The sequence below is a fragment of the Pagrus major genome, chromosome 23 (assembly GCF_040436345.1).
Source record: "Pagrus major chromosome 23, Pma_NU_1.0".
In the NCBI taxonomy this organism is placed as follows: domain Eukaryota; kingdom Metazoa; phylum Chordata; class Actinopteri; order Spariformes; family Sparidae; genus Pagrus; species Pagrus major.
Window position 1 is genome coordinate 17,794,754 of NC_133237.1, and position 21,392 is coordinate 17,816,145.

The 21,392-nt window shown below is 44.5% G+C and overlaps 1 protein-coding gene, 1 long non-coding RNA gene and 8 other non-coding genes across 10 annotated transcripts in view; 9 read left to right on the forward strand and 1 right to left on the reverse strand.

Annotated features, from left to right (window-relative positions):
- Window positions 1–1,809: 1,809 nt before the first annotated feature.
- LOC141018910 (uncharacterized) lies at window positions 1,810–8,700 on the forward strand. Its single transcript, XR_012180755.1, has 9 exons — window positions 1,810–1,873; window positions 2,881–2,916; window positions 3,128–3,206; window positions 4,671–4,723; window positions 5,335–5,370; window positions 5,585–5,663; window positions 6,603–6,655; window positions 7,175–7,210; window positions 7,436–8,700. It is a non-coding gene; the product is annotated as an uncharacterized lncRNA (long non-coding RNA).
- Window positions 2,723–2,814, forward strand: LOC141020294 (small nucleolar RNA SNORD88). Its single transcript, XR_012180821.1, has one exon. It is a non-coding gene; the product is annotated as a small nucleolar RNA SNORD88 (small nucleolar RNA).
- LOC141020296 (small nucleolar RNA SNORD88) lies at window positions 2,962–3,051 on the forward strand. The gene has a single exon (XR_012180823.1). It is a non-coding gene; the product is annotated as a small nucleolar RNA SNORD88 (small nucleolar RNA).
- LOC141020292 (small nucleolar RNA SNORD88) lies at window positions 4,512–4,603 on the forward strand. Its single transcript, XR_012180819.1, has one exon. It is a non-coding gene; the product is annotated as a small nucleolar RNA SNORD88 (small nucleolar RNA).
- On the forward strand, window positions 5,177–5,268 carry LOC141020295 (small nucleolar RNA SNORD88). The gene has a single exon (XR_012180822.1). It is a non-coding gene; the product is annotated as a small nucleolar RNA SNORD88 (small nucleolar RNA).
- Window positions 5,419–5,508, forward strand: LOC141020297 (small nucleolar RNA SNORD88). Its single transcript, XR_012180824.1, has one exon. It is a non-coding gene; the product is annotated as a small nucleolar RNA SNORD88 (small nucleolar RNA).
- On the forward strand, window positions 6,444–6,535 carry LOC141020293 (small nucleolar RNA SNORD88). The gene has a single exon (XR_012180820.1). It is a non-coding gene; the product is annotated as a small nucleolar RNA SNORD88 (small nucleolar RNA).
- On the forward strand, window positions 7,017–7,108 carry LOC141020291 (small nucleolar RNA SNORD88). Its single transcript, XR_012180818.1, has one exon. It is a non-coding gene; the product is annotated as a small nucleolar RNA SNORD88 (small nucleolar RNA).
- Window positions 7,259–7,348, forward strand: LOC141020298 (small nucleolar RNA SNORD88). The gene has a single exon (XR_012180825.1). It is a non-coding gene; the product is annotated as a small nucleolar RNA SNORD88 (small nucleolar RNA).
- A 4,857-nt stretch (window positions 8,701–13,557) lies between the features above and the next one.
- Window positions 13,558–21,392, reverse strand: part of shank1 (SH3 and multiple ankyrin repeat domains 1) — a 56,781-nt gene continuing 48,946 nt past the window's right edge. Inside the window, exons 22-27 of the mRNA XM_073494656.1 lie at window positions 21,258–21,373; window positions 20,757–20,880; window positions 18,312–20,073; window positions 16,527–18,281; window positions 14,542–15,432; window positions 13,558–13,645 (exon numbers count right to left, since the gene is read on the reverse strand). Of these exons, the coding sequence (XP_073350757.1) occupies window positions 13,558–13,645; window positions 14,542–15,432; window positions 16,527–18,281; window positions 18,312–20,073; window positions 20,757–20,880; window positions 21,258–21,373 (4,736 nt within the window). The remainder of the gene's footprint in view (window positions 13,646–14,541; window positions 15,433–16,526; window positions 18,282–18,311; window positions 20,074–20,756; window positions 20,881–21,257; window positions 21,374–21,392) is intronic.

The following is a 21,392-nucleotide window of genomic DNA, read 5'->3' on the forward strand; positions in this document are numbered from 1 at the left end:
TACTGTAAAAAGTGTCTTTTGATGTTAAATTACATTATTATACTGTAATTAGCAGTTGTGGCTTTTGTAAATGTGCACTTTTCCAGTTCATTTATAGTAACATTAGTGCAATGTACTGTGTTTTTGCATTAATCCAACCGTAATTATTTACTAGCATATTACCCTGTTAGCATGTTAGCCTGTTGTTAGAATCTATACCTTGTTGGACCATTTGTAGGTCTCTTAGCCTGTTGTAAGTATGTTAGCATGTTACCCTTTTGTTAGAATGTTAGCCTGTTAGGCTCTTAGCCTGTTAGCTTGTTGTTAGCCTTTCAGCATGTTAGGATGTGTACCTTCTTGTAAAACTACAATATGTTATTGCTAAATTACTGCATGAACAGCACCTTACTGTAAAATCCCAAATAATTACCCATCATGCATTGCAAAGCATAATTACAGTATTTTACTGTGAAACCTGCTGTAGTGTTCATCTACAGATTCATGTAGAATAGGCTGAATGACACCAGGCTTCATAAGAGGCTTTTCAAAGCATGTCCTCAGCCATTCAGTGAAAATGGTTGACTGGAGAGAAAGCTTTACAAAGTGCTAAACCACATGTAGTTGTGTTTAAAATGATTGATTGTTTTGGAGCGCTTGACATTTAATATGATGACATCTGCTGGTCGAACCTTGTTCCTGCATCTGCAAAGACAGCAAACCTTGAAAATAGTGAGTCAAACATGTGCAGTACAAAAGTAAACGTCCTGCTATCATTGTTGATATTTTGTACTGTAATGGTCATTGTTGGGCTAAGAACACAGAGGCTGTTGTGTGCTGGGGCGGCAGGGTCAGGGTCAGCAACGCCAACAGAATCAACAGGCTTATCAGGAAGGCCGGTTCTGTCCGGGAGGTGGTGGATTCTTTGTTAGTGGTGTCAGAGTAGAGGGTGCTGGAGTGTTGTGGACACGATGTGATGGTCACACATCAGGTCAGCACCTTCAGCAGTAGACTGTTATCGCTACAATGCACCACAGAATGCCACAGTAAATCAGTTAATCCTCTGGCACTCAAACATTACATCTCATCTACTTCATGCTGATTTTATTATTTCATTTGGTATAAGCAAAATTCTATATTATATTATATTATTACCCTAACCCTAACCCTGGCCTACTAATACTGTTAATTCTTGTTTGCTACAGACAACAAATGTCACATCATCATGATTTTAATCGTTTTTTCAGTGAAAAGGAAAATTATGTGATGCAAAAATGATCATTCCCAGTAATCGTGAATAATATTGCAATATAAAAATAATCACAATATGATTTTGTTACTCTATCATGCAGCCACAGCCAGCAGGAAACCTCCTTGGTATGTGTGAGGGCCTGTGTGCTGACACATCAGTTTTGACAGGTCGATACACTGTCAGGTCGTCTGTTTTAAGTCATCGCCTATCATGTATTCACAGTGTTTATGTACATCTACACTTCTATCTAATTATTATTATAGTTTAATTTTAAAGATTGTCATCAGCAGAGTTGCCATTGCGTTGCTACTATCTTGTGTGTTGTCTTGTAGCTAGAAGTATTACAATGCTTTTGTGTTTGCCTTGATTTTCAACACTTGTACTTGCTTGTACTGAAAACAAATAATCAGTGGATAAGTCCACGACACAACTGTCCTGACGATTATTAAATTTTTCTGTTTTTAAAAATGAAATGGAGAGAGATTTCAGATTTTAATTTGCTGCGTCCAATTCCCCTCCAGTCCAGCAGGAGGCGGTGATGCGCTTAAGCTGACTGACAACCGCCATTATGGAGAAGACAAGGAAGCGGCACTAGCTAGCAGCGGTCAGTGAGCTGCTGACTGCTGTCTGCTGCAGGCGAACCCGGTAAGCTCACGCTGTGAAGTTTGTTTTTGTGATAAATATAAAATAAGTGTTAGTAGATTGTCGTACTAATAACTGCTTACATATCAACTACCACAACGTACCTCAATTGGGATTTGTGAATGATTAAAAACATGAATTCCCCGTCAGCTGATTTAAGCTAATGCTAACTTCTACTCAGACTGTACAATAAGCGTGATTCGGTTTGGTTAACGAGCACTAACAAACAACGCCGTTTGTGAAAGTTTGTTGGTTTATGTTGAAATATACGCCGACTTCGGTGGATAACTTGTATGCCGAACTTAACACAGTGATGTGTGGCTACGACTCGAAGCATGTGGCCACTTATTGTACTCGTGTTGTCTGGTGTCGAGCAAGGCAACGTTAAACTTCGCGATTTTGTCAATGGGGTTTGGTTTCCGCCTGTTACTGCCAGCTGCCCTCGCATGCATCTGCAGCAGGAATAGCCGGGCAGTCAGTGCACAGTGGGCCTATCTCCACGTGGTAAGGCTTCAGGTTACATTAGCATGGTAGCTAACAGGGAGATGAGCTACAGGTAGTCAGAAATCACAAGGTAAGCAGCATCAAAACATAGTTGATTGATTGTGTAACTTTAACTTTGCTGGTATGGTCATATGGTTATTTCATTTTTAAGCAGAAGTGTAAAGTGCTGTATAGAAATTGTGGTCTTGCGCTCAAAGCAGACTTAACAAGCCCTTGTTCATGGTGTTCATGGGATTCTTTGGGTGGGACAGAGAGGCTGCATCTTGCCACAATACGTCTTTGTTGAAAGTTGACACTGTAAGTTTAAGAGATGTTTATTGTAGTGAAGTGTGGACTTATTTAGCTGTTCCTCTCCCCTGATGACTTGCACTGGGCTCTGAGTCTGTATGGAGATAAAAGTGCATCTTTGGCCCTGACAAGCCAGAGTTTCTGAGGAGAAAACAAACCAACGATGGGCAAAAATTTGAATTATAACAACACATTAATTCTTGCTTTTGTTATTTCAGATCTTGAAGAAGGTGAAGATGTAAGCTGTGCATCAGGTTTGTGTCATCACATCTTTTGGCCTTGAATAGCAGCCACTAAACTATCTCTTGTGATGTATAGCACTGGGCTCTGAGAATTGGTGTTGACAGAAGTGCAGCTCTGCCCCTGACAAGGCAGAGTCTGAGGAGATTATTGCTTGAACCTTGTAGTCTTTATAATTATGCTTTTTGAATTATTTTCCTGACTGCTGTGTTCCTGTTTTTCCAGGTATGGGTCCTCTGGCAAACATCATCTGCTGGTCAGACCAGGTTACTGCATCTGTAAAGACAGACTCACCTTCAAAATAGTGAGTAAAAAATGTACAGTATATAAGAAAACTCGGTTATCATTGTTGATATTTTGTCCATACATAGTTACAGGCCAGTTCTCATACGTAGGCTATCTACACCGATCAGGCATAACATTATGTCTGGCACCAGGGCGTTTTATAGTGGGTCCTCTGGGTCCTGTATGTTGGGGGATGGGGCCTCCATGGATCAGACCTGCTCCTGCACGTCTTACAGATGCTCGATCAGATTGGGATCTGGGGAATTTGGAGGCCCAGTCAGTACCTCGGCCCTTTGTGTTCCTCGAGCTGTTCCTGAGCAGTGTTTGCGGTGTGTCGGGGCACATTGTCCTGCTGGGGGGGCCACTGCCATCATATATTTTGGATTAACATCTTTTTGATAATTTATATTTGTTTCATTTCCTACTTTGCACTTGAACTGCTGCACAACATTGTCCCATGGTATAAATAAAGACCTGCCTCATGTTAGCCCTATATTTAATTAAAGCCAGCAGCACACCATGGTATTTGTGAGGACCTGTTTAGTATGGTCATGTGATTTTTGTTGGTGTTATCTTGCCTCAGAACTTCAGCTACAACAGGTGGCTACTCGCTCAGGTCGTCAGTTTCAAGTATAACATCTTATCATGTAGTCATAGTGTTCATCTAAATCTACACATCTGTCTCAGAGGGGTTTGGTTGTCGCCTGCTTTTTTAACATGAACTTCCCTGGTATGATCTCATGGTTATTTCATACACCGATCAGGCATAACATTATGACCACCTGCCTAATATTGTGAAGGTTCCCCTTGTGCAGTCAAAACAGCTCTGACCTGTCAAGCCATGGACTTAAGACCTCTGAGGGTGTCCTGTGGTGTCTGGCACCAGGGCATTTTATAGTGGGTCCTCTGGGTCCTGTATGTTGGGGGGTGGGGCCTCCATGGATCAGACCTGCTCCAGCACGTCTTACAGATGCTCGATCAGATTGGGATCTGGGGAATTTGGAGGCCCGGGCAACACCTTGGGCCCTTTTATTGTGTTCCTCGAGCTGTTCCTGAACAGTGTTTGCGGTGTGTCAGGGCACATTGTCGTGCTGGGGACCACTGCCATCGGGTAGTAGTGTTGTGATGAGGGGGTGTACTTGGTCCTCAACAGTGTTTTGATGGGTGGTGCGTGTCAAGTGTCATTCACATGAATGCCAGCACCCAAGGTTTCCCAGCAGAACATGGCATTGTGAATGTTATTCACGTCACCTGTCAGTGGTTTTAATGTTGTGGCTGATCGGTGTATACTATAATCTAAAACGATAGTGTGGATTTAACCGTCCCTCTCCCCTGATGACTTGCACTGGGCTCTGAGTCTGTATGAAGACAAAAGTGCATCTTTGGCCCTGACAAGCCAGAGTTTCTGAGGAGAAAGTAAACCAATGACGGTCAAAGGGTCTGATCATGACAACGCAATAACACATAACTTTTGTCCTTTCAGGCCCCCTTCAACACATGAAGCCACGCTGACTAGACTCGGCTTGAGTCTTAAAGGTATGTAAAAGATTTTTTTTCTCATAGTTATAGTTGCTCTAATCACCTCTACCAGCTGTAAAGGCAGACAGTATTTAGAAAACTTTTGATGAATAACTTAAATTCCTTTTTCATAATTGACAAAGGTGTAGTTTTGAACAATGGCCACTGGAGGGTGATGAACACTCATGATTGTACACTCATGAGTCCAATTAAATATAACGGCATACAGGTACTTGTGCAGAGGACATTAGAAGTAAAATGTTTAAATTAAGCAGAATTGTAGATAGTGCTGTATAGAAATTGGGGTCTTGCGCTCAAAGCAGACTTAACAAGCCCTTGTTCGTGGTGTTCATGGGATTCTTTGGGTGGGACAGAGAGGCTGCATCTTGCCACAATACGTCTTTGTTGAAAGTCAACACTGTAAGTTTAAGAGATGTTTATTGTAGTGACGTGAGGATTTATTTAGCTGTTCCTCTCCCCTGATGACTTGCACTGGGCTCTGAGTCTGTATGGAGATAAAAGTGCATCTTTGGCCCTGACAAGCCAGAGTTTCTGAGGAGAAAACAAACCAACGATGGGCAAAAATTTGAATTATAACAACACATTAATTCTTGCTTTTGTTATTTCAGGTCTTGAAGAAGGTGAAGATGTAAGCTGTACATCAGGTTTGTGTCATCACATCTTTTGGCCTTGAATAGCAGCCACTAAATTATTATCTCTTGTGATGTATAGCACTGGGCTCTGAGAATTGGTGTTGACAGAAGTGCAGCTCTGCCCCTGACAAGGCAGAGCCTGAGGAGATTATTGCTTGAACCTTGTAGTCTTTATAATTATGCTTTTTGAATTATTTTCCTGACTGCTGTGTTCCTGTTTTTCCAGGTATGGGTCCTCTGGCAAACATCATCTGCTGGTCAGACCAGGTTACTGCATCTGTAAAGACAGATTCACCTTCAAAATAGTGAGTAAAAAATGTACAGTATATAAGAAAACTCAGTTATCATTGTTGATATTTTGTCCGGTAATGGTAATATTATATCAGCTGATTACTATAAGACAAAGGAGGTGGTGGACTTCAGTAGAGAGATGGCAGTCTTTCTGTTTTGCTGTCTCATGGTTTATAATCATTATAACTCTTTGATATACCAGTCATAATGTGCAATATCATAGGCATAAACATTTGGAATTTACCATATACACTGTACCTCAAATTTGTTATTTAATGTCCATACATAGTTACAGGCCAGTTCTCATACATAGGCTATCTACATCAATCAGGCATAACATTATGTCTATCACCAGGGCGTTTTATAGTGGGTCCTCTGGGTCCTGTATGTTGGGGGGTGGGGCCTCCATGGATCAGACCTGCTCCAGCACGTCTTACAGATGCTCGATCAGATTGGGATCTGGGGAATTTGGAGGCCCAGTCAACACCTCGGGGCCCTTTATTGTGTTCCTCGAGCTGTTCCTGAGCAGTGTTTGCGGTGTGTCAGGGCACATTGTCCTGCTGGGGGGCCACTGCCATCGGGTAGTGTTGTTGTGATGAGGGGGTGTACTTGGTCCACAACAGTGTTTGGATGGGTGGTGCGTGTCAGATGTCATTCACATGAATGCCAGCACCCAAGGTTTCACAGCAGAACATGGCATTGTGAATGTTATTCACGTCACCTGTCAGTGGTTTTAATGTTGTGGCTGATCGGTGTATACTATAATCTAAAACGATAGTGTGGATTTAGCTGTCCCTCTCCCCTGATGACTTGCACTGGGCTCTGAGTCTGTATGAAGACAAAAGTGCATCTTTGGCCCTGACAAGCCAGAGTTTCTGAGGAGAAAATAAACCAATGACGGTCAAAGGGTCTGATCATGACAACACAATAACACATAACTTTTGTCCTTTCAGGCCCCCTTCAACACATGAAGCCACGCTGACTAGACTCAGCTTGAGTCTTAAAGGTATGTAAATGTTTTCTCATAGTTATAAATGCTCTAATCAAGTCTACCAGCTGTAAAGGCAGACAGTATTTAGAAATCTTTTGATGAAAAATGTAAATTCATTTTTCATAATTGCCAAAGGTGTAGTTTTGAACAATGGCCACTGGAGGGCGATGAACACTCATGATTGTACACTCATGAGTCCAATTAAATATAACGGCATACAGGTACTTGTGCAGAGGACATTAGATGTAAAATGTTTAAATTAAGCAGAACTTGGGACAGATAGGATCCATCTTGCCACAATATGTCTTTGTTGAAAGTCAACACTGTAAGTTTAAGGGATGTTTATTGTAGTGACGTGAGGATTTATTTAGCTGTTCCTCTCCCCTGATGACTTGCACTGGGCTCTGAGTCTGTATGGAGATAAAAGTGCATCTTTGGCCCTGACAAGCCAGAGTTTCTGAGGAGAAGACAAACCAATGACGGTCAAAAATTTGAATTATAACAACACATTAATTCTTGCTTTTGTTATTTCAGGTCTTGAAGAAGGTGAAGATTTAAGCTGTGAATCAGGTTTGTGTCATCACATCTTTTGGCCTTGAATAGCAGCCACTAAATTATTATCTCTTGTGATGTATAGCACTGGGCTCTGAGAATTGGTGTTGACAGAAGTGCAGCTCTGCCCCTGACAAGGCAGAGTCTGAGGAGACTATTGCTTGAAACATGTTTTGAACCTTGTAGTCTTTATAATTATGCTTTTCGAATTATTTTCCTAACTGCTGTGTTCCTGTTATTCAGGTACGGTACCTCCGGCAAACACCATCTGCTTCAGTGTGTCTGATATATTAAGCAGCAAGTAAACATTTTGTCCTAGAAGTTGTTGTGTTGGAAGCAGGAAAAATGGGCAAGTGTAAGGATCTGAGCGACTTTAACAAGGGCCAAATAGTAATGGCTAGACAATTGGGCCACAGCATCTCTGAAACTGCAGGTCTTGTTGGGTGTTCCCGGTCTGCAGTGGTTAGTACTTACCAAAAATGGTTTAAGGAAGGACAACCAGTGAACCGACGACAGGGTCACGGGCGCCCAAGGCTCATTGATGCGCGTGGGGAGCGAAGGCTAGCCCGTGTTGTCCGATCCCACAGAAAAGCTACTGTAGCACAAATTGCAGAAAAAATTAACGCTGGTTCTGATAGAAAGGTGTCGGAACACACAGTGCATCGCAGCTTGCTGCGTATGGGGGTGCGAAGCCGCAGACCGCTCGGACTGCAGACGCTGACCACTGTCCTCCGCAGAAAGCGGTTACAGTGGGCACAAGAGCATCAGAACTGGACCGCAGAGCAGTGGAAGAGGGTGGTCTGGTCCGACGAAGCACGTTTTCTTTTGCATGATGTGGATGGCCAGGTGCGTGTGTGTCGCTTAACTGAGAAAGAGATGGCAACAGGAGGTACTGTCAGAGGCAGTGTGATGCTTTGGGCAATGTTCTGCTGGGAAACATTGGGTCCCGCCATCCATTTGGATGTTGCTTTGACACATACCACCTACCTAAACATTCTTGCAGACCAAGTACACCCCTTTATAGAAACGGTGTTCCCTAATGGCAGTGGCGTCTTTCAGCGGGATAACGCACCCTGCCACACAGCAAAAGTGGTTCTGGAGTGGTTTGAGGAACACAACGACGAGTTCAAGGTGTTGACTTGGCCTCCAAACTCCTCAGATCTCAATCCAATCGAGCATCTGTGGGATGTGCTGGACAAACGAGTCCAATCCATGGAGGCCCCACCTTGCAACTTACAGGACTTAAAGGATCTGCTGCTAACATCTTGGAGCCAGATACCACAGCACACCTTCAGAGGTGTTGTGGAGTCCATGCCTTTACGGGTCAAAGCTGTTTTGGCGGCAAAAGGGGGACCAACAACAGGGGTGCCCAACCTTTTAGATAACACGGACCTGACAGATAATTTTTCTGGTCGTCCAGAGGGTGAATGTGCACCTTTGACCCATACGTGATGTAAACAGTTCTGTCTTGTTGACATATTGACACTATGTAAATAAAGTCATTTTTTTAAAAAACTTTAGTGTTAAATGCATATTATTTGCCTTGTGATATGTGATTAAAAAGGTTGCTGTTTACATTGTCCATGTTAGACAACATACAGTATAAAGAACAAACTACTTCTTCAAAGTAGAAATACTTATAATTTACTTGAGTATTTACATTTTCTTCAACTTTATCCTTCTACACCACTACATTTTGAAGGTAAATGCACTTTTTTTTTACTCCACTATATTCATTTGATAACATTAGTCACGCGTTACCTTGCAGGTTGCATCAGAGCTGAAGTACTGCATTTTTAAATTCATTTATAGGCAATCAAATATATATATATATATATAAAACCCCCTGATGCAGATGAACAGTAAAAAAAGAAAAATGCTGAATATTGGATCCAATAATTGGTCAGGCCGAGATTCAGTATGTACATGCACATAGATATGTAATTACATACTTTTAAGTACATTTTCTCAAATACTGAACTTGAGTAAAGTACAAGTATCTCAAAATTGTTCTGGAGTATTTCAGTTTTATGCTACTTTATACTATCACTCCACTCTGAAGCGAGTGTTCATTTTACTCTACACTTATTTTACAACTTAAGTGACTAGTTACTTTGCAGATTGCATACTGCCTCTAATGCCAAGTCAACACGCAAGTATACAGTTTATACATACATGTAAATGTATGTTTAATTTACTTGCACTATTGATAGTACATTTATTCCCAGGAAAAAACTTTTGTTACATAATATCATCATTTAAGGCTTTTACCTGATTATTCGTATGGGTGAGTTTCAGTTTTCCACAAATCATACATTAGCACGATATAGTAACTTTTATTCAAGTATCAGTAGATTGAGTACTTTTTACAACACGGATTACAACTGACAAAGGCAGACAATTTTAAGTGCTCTATATTACTGGGTAGCTTGTGAAGTTGTTCCCAGGGTTCAACAAAGTCTCATCTTTAAAATGTAATGCATTTGTTGATTATATTTTTTGTTTTTTTGTCTGGGTCTGTAAAGTAACTAGTAACTAAAGCTATTGGATAACTAGTGTGGTATAGTATTTCCATCTGAGGTGTAAAGTGGCAGAAAATGGGAATACAAATACCTCAAAATTGTATTTAAGCGCAGTACTTGAGTACATGTGCTCATTACTTTTTACATGTGGAAGGATGTATTGTTTTAGCATTACTATAACACTGAGCAGAAGATTATTAGAACCTACAAGTTTTTATGTAAAAAAATAAATACATTTGAAATCAAACTCTCAATTACATGCCATAATTCACATGACACATAGAGAACTACTTGCTTGGCAATGATAGTTTGGTCCATTAAAGTGAACCAGGGATAGAAAATAAATAAAGTAGAACGCTCCAAAGGGTGAATATGAGTGTTGAGATGAAAATGAAATATTTTTCATTCAAGAAATAAACAAAAACATAAATTAGAACTTTGTTTCTGTATCTTTATTATAATTCTAACAATTTATTATCTCTTAAAACATTTGAAATTCATATAGGTTTATATGAATGTGTGTATATGCGTATCACATATACATATATATTCTGTAAGTTACCTTTCATCAGTTCATATTCTCATTTTTTAAAAGATCTCTTAAAGGAAAAAGAAATGCTTTCTATAGAGTCAAACCGATTCCCTCAGATCTTACTTTTTCTCCTGACAGCGGCGACGAGCCGTCACTCTCGATTATAACTTCTAAATGCAAAGAAATGATTAAAACGAAAACATCACTGTATCAGCAAGAGATGTTGTCAAAATTTCTTATCCAAAGTTATTAATTGGCCCTATTTACACTAGAAAACTTGTTAGAGACCTGATAGGAACAAGTAGAATCTGGCTGTGGAGTCAAGTTGGTCACATTCTGCTCGTTCATTGCTTTCAGAAACTGCCCCTTTCTGGCTGAAAATTACTTCAAAACCTCTAAACGTAAATGTGAAAAGCCACAGTTGCTAATGGAAATAGGGTCATTGCATAATATGCTGGTCATAAACAATGAGCTGTTAGCACACTGGCACATGTCAGCGAGTGCAGAAGGTGCTTTGTACAAACGAGGAGATGTAAATGTCGAGCGAAAAACAGACTGTTGATACCGTCAGGTTATTAACAGTGGAAGGGGGCAGATACAGAGAATGGGTCGAACTGTATAGAAAGCAGAACGGTTAAATAAATACATTGTACCTTTTCATGTTAAACATTATTTGGAAGACAGAGATTCTTTAGAACTTTTGAGACTTTTTTTTTTTTTTACATCTTAAACCATAATTAGATGACCATTATTTTCATCGTCCTTATTGCTATTTCCCTTGCACTCAAACATAATCTCTCCTTGACCACCAGTAAAATGCAACTACACAGACAAATCAGTCAATCCTCAGTGACCTTTGCTTGTTCACATTTGTAGTGTGTGTGTGTGTGTGTGTGCACTTTGAGCGACATGATCTATGAAAACTCATTTATCTTTTTGCAAAAACAGACTGAGCATAGCAGGGCCGGGAGGAGGGGAAACTCCCCGTCGACGCCCCCGATGTAAAAACGCACGTTTGATATGTGTTCGAGGACTCGAAAAGCAGCAGGAGAGGTGAAGTGTTGTTCAAGGTAGAGAGGTCATGAGAGAGCCCTTATAGTTGATCTCAGCAACAGTGAGAAAAGCAGGACTGAGGTTGTAATGGGATGTAAATGTGCAGTGGAAGCTAATGGGGAAATGAAAGGACTTTAGTGCAATAGATGGAAAAAGACTCTGTGGATGTGATCCATCAAAAGGGCATGGCTGTTATCTGGGATTGGAAAAAAATGTGTCACTATAAATACAGTGATATATAATTTTCACTTATTTGTATTGTGGGCAGAGCAACAGCTGCTACATTTCCAGCATCTGCATAATTAAGTGGCAACAATCTTGTAAAAGAGTGAGAAAATCATATTTTATATCGATTACGGTCAACATGTAATTTTGATTAAAGCTTTTTTTAGTGTGACAAAATAAAAGCGGAGAAGAGAAAGTAAAAGGAAGTGATTCTAAAATGTGCTTCACATTAAGTTGCAATGCTTCCTTTCACACAGAAGCAATGTTAAGGGTACCGTGCAAGAGATAAAATGCATCTTTCAGTTCAAAAATACCTACATATACATATATTTATATATATAACCAGCACGATTATCTTCACTACAGTCAGAAAATACACTGACTGCACCGTCTCAGCCGCCAACGGCTGAAACCAGGAACTCTCTGAATCTATAATAACAGTAAGGACGATGATAGTAATGATAAATAGTAACAATAAATCTCTTCATATCAATATCAGTATTCCAGTATTCCCATTTAAAGTTTAAAAATTGTAAGAACAATCATAGTATTAAAACTTGATATAAGCGTTTCTCTCAGATCCCGTTGTCACTTGTTTCCTCCTGGATTTTGTCGAGAGAGAGGGGGGCCACTCCTGGAAGGAGCAGGGGGGATTGGGTGGGAAAGAGCAAGAAAATGGCAGTTTTTCCTCTTCCCCTCCCCTCTCCAGTCCAGTCTTCCCTTGGGACGGAGGGTCTGAATTGGTGTACAACAGTTGCCTCGACGCTGAGGAAGTCTTTACCGGTAAATAAAATCCTCGGGGAGATTTCTCTTCACATTGTCACGTATCCCGTCTAACAGTTGAAATCACAGTCTGTCTCCTCTTGTATAAGTACATCTTGGATCCAAACATATAGTGTGTGTCTATATATAAGGTGTCCCATGAACTCTAACACAATCACTTGTAAGTGCTTGTGTGTATGTGTGTGTCTACATGTTGGTGTATGCATGCAGGCATGTATAGTAGTATCTCGGGTGCCTGTGAGTGCGTATCAGTGTGTTTCTTTTTTTTTTTCTTTTTTTTTTTGTTGGTCTGGGCACTTATTTTTGCTACAAATTCGTGATACAGTGACCAGTCTGTATATATGTCATTATAAGACTTAAGATGATAAAGAGCTATAGAGAAACACATATGATCCTGATCACAGGACCTGCAGTGAGGACGGAGCCCTACAGGTGGTGAGGTAAAAACAAGACAAAACCAATCAAAGCCAAACACACAGCCAGCCTCCTCGGCCTGAACCAAGGATGCAAGTTCTCCATCTACGCACTTATCTCCTCTGAAAAAACGTGGAAGCTGTCATGATATACTGCCCTGCGTCATCCTGCTTTCACCAGACAAACAAAGCCTCACTACTGCAGACATTCACCCCCATTCAACCTCAAATACTCACTTTTAAAACTTAACATCCACTCACACAGGGAGGGTGTCTCATTCATTGCACTCTAAATTGTATTCTTGGTAAATTTCACTCTCAAACCTGAACAGATTTAACCAGCCGGCTGAGGGGTAAGAGGACTAAAACAAGATGGCTGCACGATGATGGACACCCTTCTTCAATTCTCGACAACAACAAAAAATCTAACTGGCTTTTGATTGTTCCTCTCAAGTATTTGGTTCATCACTTTTCTCCACTCTTAATATCTGCTGTAGCCATAGTGTCTTGGTATGAAAGTGTGTTTGTTTGTTGTTTGGTGTGACCGTGCATGCATGTGGGGGGAGTGTACTCGTGTAAATCAGCCCGCCACAACTGGGGAGCGCCAGCCGGTGTGTTTCTGGATCGTCAGCCCTTTTTCCGTCCCTGTGTTTCCATCTCCCTTTGGGATTTGACTCCCTCTTTCTGTCGCTCTCTGTGTGAAATCTGTTCCCCCCTCATTTGTTGTATGAATCCACCATGGATAGCAGCAGTTGTGTCTTCCTCCCTCATTGACTCCAACCCCTCCTTCTTCCTCTCTCTCTCTCTCTCTCTCATTCTGCTTCTGCGCTTGCAACCTCAGCTCCGACTCCCGTCGTCCCTCCTCCTCTCAGTCTGTCCATCCCGAGGTGAGAGTACAGAAATAGGAAATGGGCTGCTGGACAGCCTGGGGACAGAAGAGCAAACATAGGATACAAGTGAAATGATAATGAATAGTGTTTTTTGTACTATATTGTGATTAATTCTCTTGTGTGACTCATGCTATTTAAAGTGAGAAAGAATTATTTGTTCATTAGGATAGTATGGTGGCTCACTACATGACAGATTAGACTGGCAAAACGTTGGTTGTCACACTTTTAATGACTGACAACAGATTTTACATATGAGACATTGGTTGCGACAATAGCCCAACTAGTTGATGGAGAAATAGAGAAACTAGAATTACCGCAACGCAGTTTTTTGCCTCCACGACACTTTTTTTTTTGCCGCTCCATGTCAAAATTTATCCTAATTATCATATGAATTCTTGAGATGTGTTTTGTGAGGTCACAGTGACCTTGACCTCTGACCTTTGGCCACCAAAATCTATTCACCGTCTGCTCTCCACCTGTGTGGAGAAGCAGTGCCTAATGCCAGCAGGAGGCAGAGCACTGTACTCAATGCGCCAAAAATATTCAAAATATAGCAAACATTTTCTAGGTGGCTAAAATACTTCTTGCTGCTGGTACTATTTACAGCAGTACAATGGGGTACTGTAAGGGAGCACAATTCATGCAGTATAGAGAGTTGGTCCTCAGATGTGCATGAAGTGTGTTGGTTGTATTAACGCATTTTGATCTGAGATTAACTGTTGGGTTTAGCCGCTTGTTGGTAAAAATAACTTTGTGAAAAGTTTTGAAAAATGAAAAAGAAATGCATGTAACAATTGTAAATATTCCAAATAATTGAGTTAGTCCTGCCAGAACAAATTTAAGGAGCATCTGTGCTGACTGTCTTTTGCAACTCTTCCAATCTAATAAATTAGTGGTCAGTCATGTTGAGCCTGTACAGTTGCAGCCATACCTGTCCATTACGGTCCTCAGGGCCCGCTCTATGTTCATGCGGTGGCCTACACGTGTCACACCCAAATCCAGATAGTCGTCCTTTGTTAGGGAGGGAAGGTGGGTGCCATCAATCTCGTTGTCCAGGAAACGCTCTCTGTGCTCACCCAGGTTCAGGTATCCTAGCCAGTCTGCAACGTCATACTTGGTCCAGTAGGGTAGCGGCTTGGAGGCAAAAGGCTTCGTAGGGGAAGGAGGCGGTAGATGAGGGTAACTCAGGCAGGGAGGCGGAGGGAGAGGGTGCAGGGGTGGAGAAGAAGTCCCAGACAGGAAGTGAGTTGGAGAAAGCGATCTGGAAACAACTAAGGTGGAGTTTTGAGGTGGAGGGGCACCAGAGGGGGCAAACAGGGGAGGAGAGGGGGAGAAGTATGGGTCTCCAAGAGGGTTCCCCGGTGATGGTGGGGTGATTGAACCTCGGAGGTCGTAGATGGCACTGTATAGGGGTGTGGTGGGGAGAAGGGGAAGAGATGATGGCCGCGGTGGACCCAGCTTCGGCCTCTCTGATGGGGAGATGAGGGGGCTGGGTGCTCGCCTACGCTGGAGTATGTGTGATTCTGCTTTACGGGACTCGCGACTGGGGATGAACTGGAATTCTAGGGCTTTGGTCCGGTAGACAGGTCTGTGTTTGGGGGAGGTGGGGTAAGGGGAGTAAGATGTCGGGGACAGTGGGGAATGGGAACGTGGAGGCTGAGCAGCAATTGGAGGCTGAGGAGATGGGGATCGACCCCAATTGGGGTACTGGGACACAGGGGTAGGGGACGGGGATAACGCTGGTTGCGATAAGGAGATTGGAGATGGTGATTGTGATCGAGCTGAAGGGGGGCTCAGAGCTGAGGCTGAGTCTTCTGAAAATCTGTAAAAGAGAGCAAGAGAAATTGTTACAAGAGAAAGGCATCACAGAAAACAATAAGATGAAAATGCAAACACATTAAAGGGACAGTTCACCCCAATATCAAAAATACATATTTTTCCTTCTACCTGTAGTGCTATTTATCCATCTTGATTGTTTTGGTGTGAATTGCTGAGTTTTAAAGCAACTGTAGAGATGTCTGGAGAGCAATATCTCTCCCCAGAAATCATGATCTGGTTACTCAAGATAATCCACAGACCTTGTTGTAAGCAGATTCATGTAGGAGCTATTTTCTTTCTTCCAAAATACACTTCCCAACCATATCGCCACATAAGTGTGCATATATTTATAGACAAAGGGCCAATTAATTAAGCTAACTGAGGGAGAGAGCTAACTGAAAGAGGAGTAAGGTTTGCATCCATGCTGTCATGAGCACAACAATCCAAGTGCCATCTAGTTTGATTATATCTGAAGAAAAGAAGACATCTCTATGGCTGATATTCCCAAAACTCAGCAACTCAAAAAAAACAGTACCGTTAAATAAAAGGCACTACAGGTATGAGAAAAATATGTATTTTTGATTTTGGGGTGAACTGTCCCTTTGAGGGAAATCTTGGTAAAACTAAGAAATTTAAGAACCTGTGGATTAAAATTCGTATATTCTTTCAACATCTTGATTGTGTACGATTGGTTATTAGTTGAGACGTTTCAAGTTTAACAAGCTTTTTTCTCCCCTTCCTTACTGTCTCAAAACAGGCAGTAAATTCAAGCAGGTGTCAAAGTTTTATGTTCTTCCTGACAGATATAAATGAGTTTGGAAGTGGCTCTATTACCTGTTTCTGCTTCTGAGAGAAACACATGGAAAAAGCCAGAAATAAAAGAGAGGTTTACACAGTTGACAACACTTACACAGACATAAAAAGGCAGTACGGTTTTTCACAGAAGGTTCGAACATCAATTATGGGAGATAAAGAACTCACAGGTGGCATACTGATACATTCACACAGGTGAGTAGAATGACAATGCTGTGCACCAACAACAAAAACAAATGTAGTTCATGCTGTGCAATGAAAAATAGAGTTGTCACGAATGTGTACCTGTGTCTGCTCAGTGTTCTCTGGCTGCTCCAGCTTTCCTTGCCTCTTTGCTGCAGTTTGCTGCTCAGCTCATTTATGATGCTGGGCTTCATACTGGATGCGGGTGGGTAAACCTTCTTCCCCTCTAAAAGTGTCCCGGATTGGCCATCACCGCTCATCTGCCCCTCGCTCCAATGAGGCTTCATCTCAGGAGTGCGTGGACGGTCAAAGTATGGTGAAATGGGACGACCCAAATTCTGCATGTCCCTCATCCCATACCCATCCTGGCCACTTTCATCCTCTGTCACTCCCTCCTCAACCTCCTCCTCTTCCGGCTCGTCCCTTCGTCTGTGGGAGTGGTAGGAAGCAGGCGCAGTGCTGGTCTGTCTGTGTAGATCACTGGAGCGACCTCCCTCTCTGAACCTGTTGGATTTGGGGTAGGTGGAGGCTGCTGCCGTGGCATTTTGCATCTCAAAAGTTTGTCCATCCAAGTAGCTCATGTAAGACTCCAGAAAATCTCCTCCCTTTTCTGATTCCCCTGTCCCAACCCCCCCTCCCATCCGTCCTCCAGCCCCACCTCCTCTCTCCCCTCGGTCCAGCCTGTCCCTGGCTCCACTTAGAGCCAGGATGCTGTCCAGGTGGTGGTCACTACTGCTGCGGCTGTCCAGCTCCTCAATCCCAGAGTCCACTACTGTCTCCTGCGACTCTCCTTTCTTGGTAGCAGGGGGAGGGCGGTGGTGCTCCCCTATCCTGCGACTGCCCATGATGGAGGTGGAGGATGTATGTGTGGTGTGTGTTCGCTCATGGTAGAGCTGAGTGGAGGTGCTTGTTGTGGTGGCAGCAGTGGTGGTTGTAGCGGCACAGCTAGCGGTCGTGGCATGTGAGGCAGTGCTCCTATGTAGAGCAGAAGTGGCAGCAGTGGAGGAGGGCGCTGACGGACCACGGTAGGCTGGGGGAGGAGCGACTGTGTGAGGGGGAGGTGTGGGGGAAGACCGCCCAGGAGTGTGAGAGCTGTTGTAAAGGTGGTGAGGGTGGGACATAGAAAAGGGTCTATGATAGGATCCAGGAGGAGGCGGTGGTGAGACAGATGGGGGAGGTGGAGGTCCCGAGGTTGGCTGCAGGGTAGAGGGCGAAGGAGGATGTTGGGGGTTGGGCGACGTTTGGGATGGGGAGGGAGCAGACTGAGTCAGGTTAGCCACCTCACTATCATACGACGTGAGGCTGGAGGCAGTGGAGTCCCCGGCCTGAGGTGAGGGCAGGGGTGTATGAGCAGGAAACCCGCTTACAAATGGTTCTTTTTGGGGGGGTGGAGGAGGTGGTGGCGGTGGTGGAGGTGGAGGGGGTGGAGGGGGTGGGACCTGTTGTTGGCGGGAGGCATGGCTGTTGGCCACCATCCCGTGTTGTGAGTACCCTGATATTCTCCCTATTCCCCTGTCGAAGCTATTCGCAAACTCTAATGGAGGTGGGAGGGGGTCAGCATAGACAAACTCATCATCCGCATCAACTGAGGGGGCAGGGGGAGGAAGAACCATCATACCACTGCCAGTGCTCCCAGTAGTGCTCGCTGTCTGCTGAGTACTGGTAGGTGGAGGAGAGGGAGGGGTGAGGGACAAGACATAGGCATCAGCCTGACTTTCCATCCTGAGAAAAGAGGGCCTACGAGGCTGTTGAGACTGGGATGCTTGCAGAGCAGAGCTTTCAGCGGCTGCCGCACTGGCAGCAGCCTGCTCTGCCCTCCTCATGTAACCCTCTCTCTCTTTGTCCCTTTCTCTTTCTCTGGACAGCTCCCTCTCCCGTTCCCTCGACCTCTCCCGCTCCCTCTCCTTGTAGGTTGGCTGATAGGGCTGAGACTGGTAGTGGTGTGTGTGGACCGTTTTGTCCTCAGAGAAACGAACTCTTAGCCCCTCACGAGCCCCACCACCTTCCCGCTCCCTCTCTCCTCCACTACCTTCCTCGCTCCACACACTCCCTACTCCTCTGAGGATTCTGGGTGAGGGTGGACGACCTACAGTGGCCGTCGTGGCAGCCAGAGAAGACGAGGTGACGAGATAGGAGGAGCTGGAGGACTGGCCAGCGGAAGACACAGGCTGAGTGGTGGCAACAGACGTAGGGAACACCACACTCGACATCTGGCGAGTGAAGTGGTGCTCTGCTCCCCTTCGTAACCTACTGTCATCCCTCAGAGCACGCTCTCTGGCAGCCAGGGCTAGCCCGAGTGGCGATGTGGGGTCAAGAGCCTTTCCTGTGAGAGGGTGAATGAAGGTGGTGGTGGAGGGTGCTTGCTGCCTGCCCGCTGCTGTGTATAAGTCAGTAGGCACAGACTTAGGCTGATAGTCCAGGGCATGTGAGGAGTACTCAGGTAAGCCAAAGGCTGGAGGCATACTGCGGGTGTGATGGATAAAAGTGTCACCAGAGAACATGCCCTCGTCAATAGACTTGGACGGACGCAGCCGTGTTGATGAACTTTCAGCCTGTGTGCTAAGCTGTTGCTGTGACACCTGAGTCCTCGATACGCCTCCTATTCCATCACTCACTCTTTCAAGACTCACGTCTTCCTCAGCAGACATGAATAAGGAGGCACTCTTTCTGCGGGCTTCGATAAACCGTTCCCTGTCTCGACGAGCTGCACCAACAATTGCAGCCCCAAACTGGCTGGTATAGTCCAGGTTATCCTGGGCTCGCATGGAAGGCAAAGATGGAGGCGGTGGTGCTGGGATGGAAGGTGGGGCAGGGGGCTGTGGAGCAGGGGTGGAGGGAGGAGGACCATGGGGTGTTTTGGCATCATCTGTCTCCCCTGATGCAGGAGCATCTGCCTCCACACTGCTGCCCTGGCTGCTGCGTCCACTGCTGCTGGTTGAAGGGGCCTTGACGATAATGGTGGGGATGGGTATGGAGCTTTTCTCCACTGAGCCTTTGTCCCCTAGTGTTCCCTGGCTCATGCGCAGGTCCTCTACCTTGGATTGCTTGACCAGAGGGCCCTTACCTCTCCGGGCCCCTCCTTTAGGACCGCCTGCTCCGGCCCCAGCTGCACTGCGGTCTGCTCGCTGGGGTTGACTCTGGGTGGTCTGTTGTTGCTGGGGCATCACAGTGGCAATGCTGGATGGGGGGACAGCGGTGCTATAGCCTCTCCTAAGACCTGCTGCCTTGGCCCCTCCACCAGCCCCTATGCCAGCTCCAACAGGCTCCCCAGTGTAGGCAACCTTCCGCGATGCAGTCCTGCTTTGAGCAGTATGGGCAGCAGCATGTGCATATGGGGTTGTGTGGTCCACCGCTCCACCACTGGGGCCAGTGCTAGAACCACCAGCCCTCTCTCTGCCCCCATGGGTGAAGTGCACTGACTGGGAGTAGGGCTGGTAGTGTGCAGAGGTGGATGTTGACTGGGACACGGAGACAGAGGGCTGCTGGGATGTCTTCGTTCTCCAACCTAGTGGCGGAGCAGAGGAGAACGGAGGGTCTGGTGGAGCTGTAGTGGGAGGAGGAGGGATGTCGTCTGGGCCAGGCACCGACAGACTACGAGCAAACTTCATGGCCGGAGGATGCAGGAACTGCTTCTCCTCCTCAGGCACCCCTGCAGTACAGCATTCACAGATGAAGAAAAAACAAATTGGGATGAAATAGAGATTTGCAGATGGTACAGATGGTGTAGAGTTAGATTAAGAGAAGAAGAAAAGTTCTGGGGCGAATAAGAGTAGAGAGGAAATGGAGCCAGAAAAAAGAAAGCTGAGGGTAATTTATGAGAGTGTCTGTCTAAATCTGCCCGCCCGTCTACCTGTCAGCAAGTCTGTCCTCAGATCTTATCTGTTAGTAGGTAAGTCAGTTAGTGCTATATATTCCACAAACAAGAGCAACTGGGCAGCATCACACAACAGTATTTGTTTTGTTGGTCACCAGAGAGCCCGTTACTAATTCAGGGGGAGAGTTAGCAAAGCCTTAGTAAGCAACAAACCAGAAAATAAGCCATCAGGATAAACAAGGAGATTAGTGGCACAACTGCATATAACAAATAGTAGTAGGGTGAGTAGAAGACAAATAAGCATCTTATTTCTATAATACAAGTATAGTAACTCAAACAGGTGAGTGTATAACGTACAATCAGCTACAGATACAGATGCGAAGTGCGCACATTTTTGGCCACAGACAAGACATTGTTGGCTACAGACAAACAGGTCAGCACAGTGTAGACCTCCACTGGTCCAGAGGACAGACAGACAGGCGGATGGAGGGGCAGACAGAAAAAACAGACAGCCTCACCGATGGATTTCTGCCGCAGCATACCGTGCGGTGGGCCGTGACCTGAGGTGAACTGGCCACGGTCATAGCCGAGGCCCAGCCCCGACGACATCATCCCCATCCCGGACTGATCCCCGTAGTTTGGCTGAAATGGCAAAAAGGAGTATGCGAATGACAGGGAGAGGAGAAAAATGAGACTCAAATTCTACAGTACAAAAGTACAGTGTTTTAGGACCTAAGAGGGAACCCACCGCATGACTGATTCACTGTTATGGTCAAAAATATTGCCTAAACCACATTTAAAGGTGTAAGAAATGGCCAGATTTAAATGCAGCCCCAAAACCATAGGGGGCAGCATAACCGCTTACTGCTGCTCAGTATAATGGACTTGCTACTCTTTGCTGTAGCTGTCTTTGACAGTAGCGACTAGCTGCTGTGAACAAGTAGCTCAGCTAGCCGTGGAGCTAAGTGGCTAAGTCAGGCCACTGGTAAATATACGGAAGCATGTTTCACAATACACACCTCATTGCCATAGAAACTTCGCCCCCTGTCTCTTTTTGGCCCCTGTCCCCGTGTCCCCGGCGCCTCATTGGTGCTGATTGTCTGCTGAGCTGCTGCAAGAATTTCATCTAGTTTATCTGAGAGGAAAAAAAAGGG